The 11,917-nt window shown below is 35.3% G+C and overlaps 1 protein-coding gene across 1 annotated transcript; it reads left to right on the forward strand.

Moving 5' to 3' along the window:
* Positions 1-233: 233 nt before the first annotated feature.
* On the forward strand, positions 234-9,861 carry LOC128237591 (carbohydrate sulfotransferase 4-like). The gene is made up of 7 exons (XM_052953181.1): positions 234-309; positions 675-734; positions 3,148-3,250; positions 3,512-3,613; positions 8,209-8,283; positions 8,945-9,060; positions 9,182-9,861. The coding sequence occupies exons 1-7, from the start codon at positions 234-236 to the stop codon at positions 9,859-9,861; spliced, it is 1,212 nt and encodes a 403-aa protein (XP_052809141.1).
* Positions 9,862-11,917: the final 2,056 nt, after the last annotated feature.

Consider the following 11,917-nt stretch of genomic DNA (forward strand, 5'->3'; position numbering starts at 1 on the left):
ATGTTTGGGAACTGTTAAACAAATAACTGATTAAAATACCATTGCAACACAGTTTGATCACAATTAAAGAATAAATCTATATGAACTGTATATAACATATCAATGAAAACACCGTATATATTTAATGAAGAACGTACATTTTTAGAGATATATTTGGGATACTTCGTCAAATGATACCCAAATAGAGAATTGAGTTGTACCCATTTATGTTATAGAAGACGGTCCGAACCGCGATGCGAATGCGTAAGCTGCGGTTGCTCCTGGTCGCCGTCCTGTGCACGCCGCCTCTAGTCCTACTTATCATTTCAGGTGCCCCATTGATTACATAATAATAGTCTTTATTTTGCATTAAAAAATCCGCTCAGCATGAGCAAACATCGTCATTGTGCGGAGTACTTGAAGTGGATTCGACTTCTTGAACTGAGATCGAGGAATGATCACGATATAAATAGCAAACAAATATCATAACAAGATCCTTTCGATGTTAAAAGAGCACGACTGACTGAAACTAGGCTTGTATACTAGCATATTTTTTACAAAGGTTATCTGTCAAATATCGCCAAACTTATAAATAAGTTTGTAAAATTTATTCGATAATGTTGTTTTATTTGTATTTTTTTTTTCATGAACATACAATCGGAAGATATTTCATTGTAATATGTTTCCCTGTCCAGATGCCGCGGTATCTTCGTTCAACATGACCTTGAAAAGGACTGGTTTTGACGACCTACGGGGTAAGTTAAATAGCTGGATCTTCCATGAGAAAATATAAAAATAAAAGTTGACTATGAATAACCAGGACTATTTAACAGCTCACAGTTGGCAAACTATGGTTTCTCGTCCTAGTGATCTACAAGTTGATCTTTTGGCCTATGGTTCTTGGGGACGGGTTGCTAGAGTTCAAAATCAAGTAAGCCTTAAAGGGGCTATACACAGTATGATGAAATAGCCAAAAAAAGGAGAAAATTGTCGAAAACTGACATAAACTTGGTATCGATGTGTACAATGCATTGAAACTAACTAATTGAAGTACCACATAGTTTACAATTCATTTATTTTTCGCATTTTTATTTCGTATGTTTCGATTAAAATGATTACTAGGTATATAAACCTAGTAGAATTCATTCTTATGCGTGATTGGCTAGTCGATGTTATCATGTGATGTTACCAAGTTAGGTACAGTTGAACACAGATATTCCGAACATCGTTTATCCGAAATTATCGCTATTTCGAAATTATTTTTCGGTTCCGATTTTACTCCTTCTTTGTTTAACTAAATTTTTAATCTTTAATCCGAAATCGCTTGTCCGAAATAATCGCTATTCCGAAGTAAAAATTACGGTTCCGATTTGGTATTTCACACCTATTTATCAATTCTTATTTCGAACTCGATCATGTCATAGTTTTTTACACCATACTTCAAATGCACTAAGGCATCGGCTTGAGGTGACAATGGAGCACAATAAGCGCTTGTTAAGAAATGACATTGAGCACGCGTATAATACAAACATCGATGTCAGAAAATGAGCGATTCATTTGGGTGATGTAGTGTGTCTATAATTGCTGGTTAACACAACCTGAATATCATTCGAAAATATATATCTCATCATATTCGATTGCCGTATTGCTCACTTGACCCTCTACCGAACAATTCGTGCTATGTTCCGAATGCATACATGTGCTGTCATTTTGTTTTAAATGTTTCTGTTCTTTTAATACAGAAGTATAATAAAGTAACAGATTATTTGTCATTTATTAAAACCGAATTTGGAAACCGTATGTATCGTATTGGTAACGTGTAACTGACATTGCAATCTTCACGACTTAGGATTTCACGTCATCTATAATTCGCAAACGCTGTCATTTTCTGAAAAAAAATCCGAAATATCGCTATTCCGAAATTAGTTTTTGGTTCGTACGATTTCGGATTAACGGTGTTCAATTATATATATCTTAGATATTCCAATTTATCAGGTTAAGCCTTCGTAGCACAGTGGATACATCTCTAGACTGCAAATTTTTCGACACCGGTTCGAATCCGGTCTCCGACTCGACATTACACAATACATTTTGGTATTTTTTACAATTATGATATCAAAGAGTAAAACAATTAATTAAATAATTGTCTTGAGATTCGTTACAGAAAAAACTTTTTTTGGTGCCAATCTAGTGTATAGTCCCTTTAAATGATATTGATTATGAATAACCTCAGTCGACTAGCTATGGCATTATTTAAACAGTAAACAAACCTATTTAACCCTTTTGCCGTACGTTTTAAGTAAATATTCTTTAAGTAAATCAAACTTGTATTCTTCGATTTATTAAGAGAAAGTAAACGGACTATTATTCTGATCCAGATTTAACCTAATATAATAGAACGTTTAATGGCGCTTAATTTATCATATGCTTTCCGAGGGTTTATAGAGATTTATCAGTGAATAAAATTAAAACTTTATCCTTTCAAACAGTGAAAACTTCAATCTAATATTTGTCACTTGTTTTGAATTTTAAGCCTTCTCTCACTTTCAAATCAAACGTCAGCGCGCACAGGCTGGGACACAATTTCAACGTTCGCGTACAATTTAGCTCGCATTTCCGAACAACTACAATTTTATGCCCTTATATAACCATCTTAAGTAAATTAATCAAATGTTAAGTCCAGGTGTCCACCCCAAGCTTCAATAATGTTTATGCACCGTTGGCTCGATCTCGCTTGGCTCGAATTCCTCGTTTGCTCGAACTGGATATAAAGAACCGATTTGTTAATATTGATACGAGCATTTCAGCACCGGGAGCATTTTGTGTGATTTAAAAGAACAGATAATTTATTAATTGGCGGAAAAGGCAAACAATCATATATATTTACATAAAGGAAAATAAAAGTTTTTACGTAAGTCGAAATTAAAAAATACCAATTAAATTAATTTATTCTTTATATAATTGATTAAATTGTCATACTTATACTTAAGTATCAAAGTTAATTAAAATGTTCGAATAGTTCTGGAGATTCACTATTGCTTTGAATCCTGTCACGGTGTTATATCTGACGGTTTTAACCGGCGATAACATGTATCGCTTATTCCACCATTTCAACGTATTCCGTTCCTTATACACCCTAACATCCCTTCTGTTACCGGTGTGTTACAGTCCATACCAGCCGGGACGCCCGATCCCCGGAAACATATGATCTGCTGGTGAACGCCTACCAGAACGGCGGATCCCGATTCACAGCGGATCTCTTCGGCTTTAGGTTCGGATTTAGGAGAGTTGACAGTTCTTTGACTTATATTGAACTTTAGTTTTCCGTACACTTTGATTTTTAACAGAAGTGCATACAAGTTAAAGCCCAAACTTATATTTCCAAAGTGATTATTGCATAGTATCTTTGATGTTTAATGAAAGTGCTAAATTGTTTTCATCATTTAGGTTCCAAACCTTGATGTAGCTTTTTCAGGCAATCTTCTCTGCAGGCTCCTACGGTAAATGACGTCGTGTTACCTGTGTGTTTCAGGCCTGATGCGTTCTACTTCTACGAGCCCCTTTGGCGATTCTCGGAGCAAGAGTACTTCCGGTCGCCCAGCACCGTCTGCAGCATCCTAAACAACACTTGCAGGTAAGTTGCTGCCTGTTGTGTACACATTCCAATACAGGAAAATTGTCGTTTTGGTAAATATGTTTCTGTCCTAGACCAATCTGGCGTAGTTTCAGCATATGATATCATCAAAAAGTGGTAACGAACAGTCTCTAGTCCATGTTTAGACCCAGACACAGAAAAACACAATGAAGTAAAGATTTGCTGTTTTGCAAATTGGGTCAGAACTCCGAGACTTGAGACTGTTCGTAATCAGGCGCGTAGCTAGGGCCAATTTCGGATTACGCTGATCGATGCCTTGAGGGTAGGTGTATGTGTGTGTGGGGGGAGGTATTTCAAATTCGGGATTTTGGTATGACAACAACCTCGACCTGTCAAAATTTCATTATGCAACTGCGTATTTGCGTACATTCAGCTACGCACCTGGTAATAATGTCCCGTTTATAATTACAACTCATTTTGGTAATACATGTACACTTGTTATTAGCCAATGTCTCGAATATCTCTTTTATTGTTATCGACTTCATGTTACTGATATCCCTACAATACGTGACTTTCTTTCATGCTTTTTATGCTTTTTGATGAAATATAGTTTTATCAGTGAAATAATAAGTGTCAGAAGAATAGGGCACTTCCAACAGTCTCTCTGTTGAGCTAGATTTATTGCGATGCGGTTGTGGTGTCGACTGCGGATCGAAAGGTAACGGGTTCAATCTGGTATTTTGACTATACACGCGCATACACTCTTTTTTTTTATCTTTTTACTACCAATTTCTTTAAAAACCAATGGTAGTTACTTTCCCGTGATAAATCTAAACTTATCACTTTCGGACAAGTACATTTTGCAAAAAATAATAATTTGATATAAAAAAGGGTTTCATATGTTTAAATGAAGATGGGTTTGAGATAAACATAACTTAATGATTTTTTAGAAAACTGATCATCCTGTTTTTCCAACGTATTTTAGAACTTGAAGCTGAATATATGAGCATTTGTTTGCGTACAAAACAAATTACCGATGAAAATAATTGCTCAAACATAAATTCGATGTTATATCATGTATTAAATATGTATTATAAGTAAGACAAAAATCGGTACATTTTTGATGAACGTAAGTTCGATATGGTAAGATTTTCCTCTAAACGAAAACGTGCAAAGTAAAACAACACATTTTAAAATAATGAGTGTAGACAATCAAAATAAGTATTTTGTGAAGTAAAGAGGTAGTTAAAGCTGCAACCTTTTCATGTAAATCAAAATACTAAGTTTTTCTTAATGCAAGGAGCGATTATTGTGCTGTTAAACGTAAAGCTAGAGTATTTTATTATAGATAGGTGAAGACTTACTTGTCTAAACTTTCTAAAAATGATTCTAGAAAGTTCTGGCAGTATATAAAAAAAGTTAAATAAGAAAGGTAATTGGGCGTCTAATGATATACCTTTAGAAACTTTTGTAAATCATTTTAATAAAATATGTCACCTTCACGAAATGAGGGTACATGTATTTTCATTGTTTTTTGGCAAATTTTGCGGCCGAACAACAAAAGTAGTGATATAAGTGGTATTGATTCATTTTTTTCATAATTGCAAAGCTTTATATTTCACCCGTATTCGATAACTGTTTTCATCAATATTTTCGATAATGGATTGTATCCAGAAGCCTAGACTAAATATTCATGCAAATGTGGTCTTAAAATTAATGTTTGAAAAAACAAAATATGTTTCTTCGAAAAACATGAATAATTTATTTCGACTATCGACAATAAACCGATTTGAATTCATATCAGCTTTTGTTACTTAAAATCTAATTATACTGGAAATTTAGTAAATGCTGTTAAGTCTCTGAAAGATCAAGCTTTGAAAGCATACAATCGCCTTTTATCAATTTTCAGTTGAGTAAAGCTTGATGTAAGAACAAACTTGTCATTGTTTGACTCCATGATTGCATCAATCTTTATGTATGGGTGTGAGGTTTGGGGAATTTATGATACGAAAGAGGTCGACAAACTTCATCTCAGGTTTTGTAAACATAATCTTGATGTTCGTACTCAAACATCCAATGCAGCAGTTCTGAACGAGCTGCGTCGTTTACTTTTATCTATACTATTTAAAATAAAAGCACCTAAGTTTCTATGCAAGGTAACAATTTCCCAAACCTCGATTATAAATCACATATTTTATGAAAAAGAGAATGATGCTACTATTCAATAAAGCAAATCCTAGGGTAACTGGTCTAAATATGTTAAGAATACTAAGCCTCTCTTGGAATAAGCTTTGTTTGGTACAGCAATAATAATCATAAATCGTGCCTTGTATCTCAAAAGAAACGTCTATTTGATCAATGTGTACAACATTGGTCTGATACTATTAATTCGCAAGTTAGAATATTTTTAGCAAATTAAAAAAGATTTTAAGGTCGAGAAATATCTTGATATTAATATGGATACTACATATAGCATTGCATTATCCAGACTACGATTGTTACACACTGTGGATTTCGAGGTTTGACGGTAGAATAATATAACACGTATAAGTCGTAAATCCAAACTATGTAATACTAGTATGGTACAACGTCTATGCTGTCTTTTTAACTCCGACATACGTTTCATTATCATGGAATACACTGAACAAATTTGTAAAGATAATGGAATCAAATAATGATATCACTTTAAAATGTTTTTAACTCACTTCATATACACTGCAATGTTACGGCGTTCTGTCTCCATTGATGCCGTTGCATATAATTTTAATACCTTCAAGTATATTTTTGTATTAGGTCATATCAAATTGCTTTATGTTTCTTAAAACCTGTGCATTTTGTGTACATCTCATTTAATATGTATTTATTTAACTGTTCATGGCCAAAGCCAAAGGCGTTTGTTTTGCCGATATTGCCAAACTTATTAATTCACATTTGTTTTGCTTACACGTTCGACCTTGCCAATTCTAATTCAGAAAAAGTCGACCAGTGTTATTTTGGTCATGTGTTCATGCCATGTTCAAATTAAAAATATATTCGTGCATTAACTGTTATTATTTGGATCAAAGATGCATTATAAAAAGTTGATTAATGAATGTTCATAAAATGATTGCAGTACAATACGAGTAAATGATAAACTTGAAACATTTTTCACCCACCTCAGATAAGTAGATCTAATAATTTAACCATGCTAGAAATTCTTATTTTGCCCACGGGCGAAGATATTATGCCCGTATGTAACTCCTTTTTAATGGTCATCACATTGTAATTATCTCCCTTGTTGAAGACTGTCGTCTGTAGCATCATGGAAACCTTGTATTGTGTCAATATTTAGCACGCTAAGTAATTATTTATCGCTTCAAATGTCACCATAAAACAGTTTTCACACACCTTTCAAGAAATAATGCTTCACTCTCCTTAGAACTATTTGAAAACAAGTTTGACTATTAACATAATCGAAATCACTGCGCGCATATCCATGACAACCACGAATTATTTCATATCCATACGCAATTATTTTCACTAAGCACAAAAGAGTTCCAGCAAAAAATACATTTTTATTTGGTTTGTTTAAGGTGGGAGAAAAAGCATCTACCATAGCCGCTCGTGTAAGATAGGTTCATCCCGACCCTCGCGCATGGTGTTTTGCGGAAACGAGGTAAACCCTACGCTCGGGTCGGAAAGGACCTATCTTACACTCACGACCATGGAAGATACTTATACTCTACACGAGCCGGATATAGAAATGACAGCTACGCCATCAGTTATCAAAACGTTGCGTGAGTGGCATCCCACGGGTAGCGGCGTAGCAAACACTCTTTTCAAAAAGGGGATATTTAGAAAAATAAATTAAAATACCATTAAATATCCGGAAATCAGCATAAAAGAAACACATTTTTTATTTCAGTGTAAGACTCTTATTCATAGAAGAACTACTGGGTGAGTACATAAATCGGAACAGTACCTAAATATGGAAAACCCATTATAAAAGTATTTTTTCCGAACAAAATCAGTTTATTTACGATTTTAATCAATAAAGACATTTGTCTTAGATACAAATTCCAAAGAACACGATTTAACATTTAAAGTCTTTCATGTTCAAACGTCGATACATGACACGCGGGGGAAAGACTTCATGCTTGCCACAATCACAGCATACTGGTACAGCCTGTATTTTACAGAAATCATCAAATTTTACTGACAAAAATGTCAAAAAGCCAAGCTGGAAATAACATAGATTATTAATGTACTTAAACAAATCATGGAGCAATAATTTTAAAAGAATACATACAAATAAATAACAAATTAGAACTGTTCCATATTTAGGTACTCCGAGGATGAAAATGGCAGTCATTAATTCTGCGGTTAAGAAAGTACTTTTCAGGCAGATAGGTAGTATCTTGAAAAATGCCATTTGTATCAACCAATTGGTCTTAAATCCTAGTATGCTGATGGAAAATTTTGTAGTTGTGGTGCAAGTCTAACTAAAAATATTTCAAAAATAGTGTCGAAAGTGTTCCGATTTAGATACTCACCCAGTATATTTTTACTCGCTTTCCTACGCCACTCGTGACTAAAATACGATCTTACACTGAAATCAAGAAATATCCTCTGTATAGGTGTTATCATATTTTCAGGGAACTGGGATTGACTGCGGTAAACCGTGCACGCGACCTGGAGGACATGAGGCAGCTGGTGGGTGAAGTACCTAGGTGAGTTTCTAACATTGTTTCGGTATAATAGACATTTAAAAAAAATCGTTATAAATGTCTCCAACAAATTTTGCAGACATCAGGAGTCGTCGGTAAAACGATTTTTTGCCGTTGTATGGAGTGAAACGCGCACAAATTCTCCATGTGAAATGAAACATATAGCGCTAAATCAAAATGATTTACTTTTCGACAAGGAAAATTACTGAAAAACGATAGATAGGAGTCAGTATGACCACTCTACGAGCTATATCTTTGAGCATCTCGTTGCAAAACTGCGTTGTCATTACAGACACTAAGATCACTGTAATCTATACAATGAAACAGACTTGTAAGAATTCCGTGTAAATATCATACCAAATGATGATACACATTAAAAAAACATCGTTTTACATTCAGCACATCATAATTCTATATAAAACATTAAATATTGTACAATGATTTGGAATATGACTGGATATTATCTTACAAAGCGTCACAATGTCGAATGTACATAAAAAGGAGATCACGAATTGTAATAACAATGAACAACACATCTTCTATAAAATACAACTGAAATTAACTTATACCTTCTTATTTTTTAAGTGTTTATTATTGCAGAATACAGTATAGGACAAACATGTATGTACTTTCCCGCGATGTATATTATGTTGATGTTTTACAGGAACTCCACCGTAGGCGACCTGATGACGGAGGTGTTTGCGGACATATACCGCTGCGACTTCTCCCGTATATCCAGTCTCGTCCAGCAGCAGGTCACAGACAACCTCAAATTCGCAGGTCCGTATAGCACGTTATGATATTTATATACGTATATAATACTGCATTGTATATAAACTGGGTGTGTACTTGCTACCTTACAATTTGTCAAAGAATAAATAGATTCATAAACTCGTTCCAGGTCCGAGTTGGCGGCGGTACGCGGACTGTCGTTACAGTAAACGACATCCGAGGGACATCTGTCTGCCGATGCAGGCCCTCTACTGCTCTAACTTCCGGCACCTGGTAGTCAAGACGCTCCGAATCACCACGGACTCACTGGCTCCTCTCCTCGACCGGAAGCCCGATCTCAAGGTCATCCAATTGTTCCGGAACCCATTCGCTATCATGAATAGCCGCTTGGAAAGCACCTTTCAGTTGATTGTCAGTGACTTTGTTGAAATGGGAGAAAGCTTGTGTAGAAAAATGGAAATAGACTATCAAGGTTCAATAGATTTAATAAAGAAACACCCTGATAGGGTGAAGATGGTGTTTTACGATGATCTAAAGCGAAATGTGAGCGGAAAAGTACAGAGTCTGTACAGTTTTGTGGGCATGGAGCAGCGACCGGAAGAGGCGCGGGCATTGGACGTTGTTATTCCGAACGAAGGCGACCTTAACAGCAAGAGCATCGAGGACCTACGAAAGAAAGACAACACACAGTGGTGGAGGGTCAGGATTGACTTCAAACTGTACAGAGAGATTTTCCAACGGTGCACAAACGTTGTTAAAATATTCAGACTCACTGATTTCAAGACTGAGGAAGATTTGAGAAATTTGAACATTCCCGACATGCACCTACCGGATATGTTCAAGATATAATGTACGTGTTAATGGTGCTGTACAGCACGTGAGTGGTCGGGCTGTTTATTTCGTACGTCCGGAATCCATTAATGGTCTGACATCTACGGCTTGAGCCTGCCAAGAGATCTCAATATATACTATATTGCAAATCGAAAAAGCATTGACAAACATGATGGGAAGTATATGTTCTTGTAGGATAATATACTGTTCATATTATTTGAACAACATAGTAGTACTTAAACCAGGACTCAGGGACGGTCTCTTCAGATCTAGATAGACTATATTGCAATACCAGAGGCAATGACGAACATTATTGGAATTGCATTATTAAAAAATCGTGTAGTTTGCAATTGAAACATTTAATGTAGTGGTTTCAATTATTTCACTAGCATTGTACTGTCTTAAACATGGATCAATTATTCTGAATATGAATTTGTTGTTTTTACTTCTTTGGAGAAATTATTTAAAAAAAATCTTAATAGCACAAAGGAAGCTCGTTAATCAACCCCTCTTTGAAGCAAACTACCATATTTAAAAAAAAAACACTAAAATTGGTCGGGTAAAAAACCCAGTTCAGTTGGTCAAATCTTTTATAGCCTTGTTGATGCAAAAGAGGTCAACCTTGTCCAAAATGAGTATCTTCATTAAATCTAGTTTAAGTTCGAAATTGGTCAAATGAGGGAGTAGACGACATAAACAAGATCAACTAACAGTATAAAACTTAATAATGTTCATGGTAGCATCAACTGTCTTCATCCAATCTATGTTAAGATTGAATATATGTTTTGTCCAGTCAACTAGTTAGACACTAGGTCAAATAAGAGAAATATCTGATGAATAGTAATTAACTAATTATAAATGCCATGGCAACATTTCATATTAATAGGTTAGCAATTGCATTATAGTACAGTAATTTTGTGACAAATAAGGGCTAAACCACAAATTGCAACAGAATATCTGACAAGAGTTTATTACTCTTACTCATAATAGTGTCATATATAACCAAAAAAAAGTCCTAAGGAATCCAAGTGGTGGAAAGTATTAAAAAACAATGTTTCTTAATCCTACTCTGGTACCAGTTTTTACTACTTTATAATAGGTTATTTAACGACTTTCTAACAATATTTTAATAGCTAAACACATATTAGCATAGGAAAATGGTATGGGTTTATTAGTGAAATGACCATTGCCATCAGGGGTATTCTATATTAATCTTAAATGGATCTTAGAACGATGTAGCTAATCGGATTACTTGTTATTTATAACTGACCAATAGAGTGAATGAAGTCAATCATGTATGACCATAAGATTTACTTAAGTTGAACCTGACATATGTTCATTGATGTTCAACACAATAATAATTTATAATGATAAAAAGATGTTTGTTTTGAAAACAATATTTTTCAATATTAAGAAAAAATCAGTTTTACTTTATAGTAGGACAACATTGTCTGCTTGCTTAGTCACTGTTTTCATGATCGTGAAATTCACTGTTCTCACATTCAGTTTCTTGAAATGAATTAGCACATCCTGATCCTTTGCAGTTGCTACATACAACAGAGCACTCAATGTTATGCTTCTTGCATGTGCACCTCAGGTTGCTGCAATCTGTCTTGCAGCTGCATCTGATGACCTGCAGGAGTTCCTGTGGTGCTGGTGGTAAGTCAGTTTGGGCAGGGAAAAGCAACCCATCACTCTCTTTCCATCCCCAGTCTTGTGGCGAAAGATTATTAACGGTACCCTTCCACTGCTGCACTTGGTAGTACACTCGGAGACTATGATATTTTGATGCTGCTGATGTAGGTGGTAGGCTTTGTGGCTGAACATAAGAAGAGCTAGTTGCCACCTTCTCACAAAAACGATTGTACCGTAGTGAGTTGAGTCCCTCCCCAGGCTTCCCATTGTACAAACACACCAAAGCATTCTCACCTGCTGCCACGACATCTGCAGTGGATGCTGACGATGTGCCAAACACTGTAGCTTGCAGACGGAAGACATTACTGGTTATGAATTTTTTTATGGCAGCTCCTTTACCAATGCCATAGAGGCGGGATGTCGTATCACACCCAAGGAT

Source organism: Mya arenaria, chromosome 6 (assembly GCF_026914265.1).
Source record: "Mya arenaria isolate MELC-2E11 chromosome 6, ASM2691426v1".
Taxonomy (NCBI): domain Eukaryota; kingdom Metazoa; phylum Mollusca; class Bivalvia; order Myida; family Myidae; genus Mya; species Mya arenaria.

Bases quoted from the DNA above. Each gene is read 5' to 3' on its own strand.
- LOC128237591 (XM_052953181.1), top strand. From the start codon at position 234: ATGCGAATGCGTAAGCTGCGGTTGCTCCTGGTCGCCGTCCTGTGCACG. The intron at 3,614-8,208 runs GTAAGTTGCTGC...TCATATTTTCAG, and splicing joins ATCCTAAACAACACTTGCAG to GGAACTGGGATTGACTGCGG. The intron at 9,061-9,181 runs GTCCGTATAGCA...AACTCGTTCCAG, and splicing joins AGACAACCTCAAATTCGCAG to GTCCGAGTTGGCGGCGGTAC.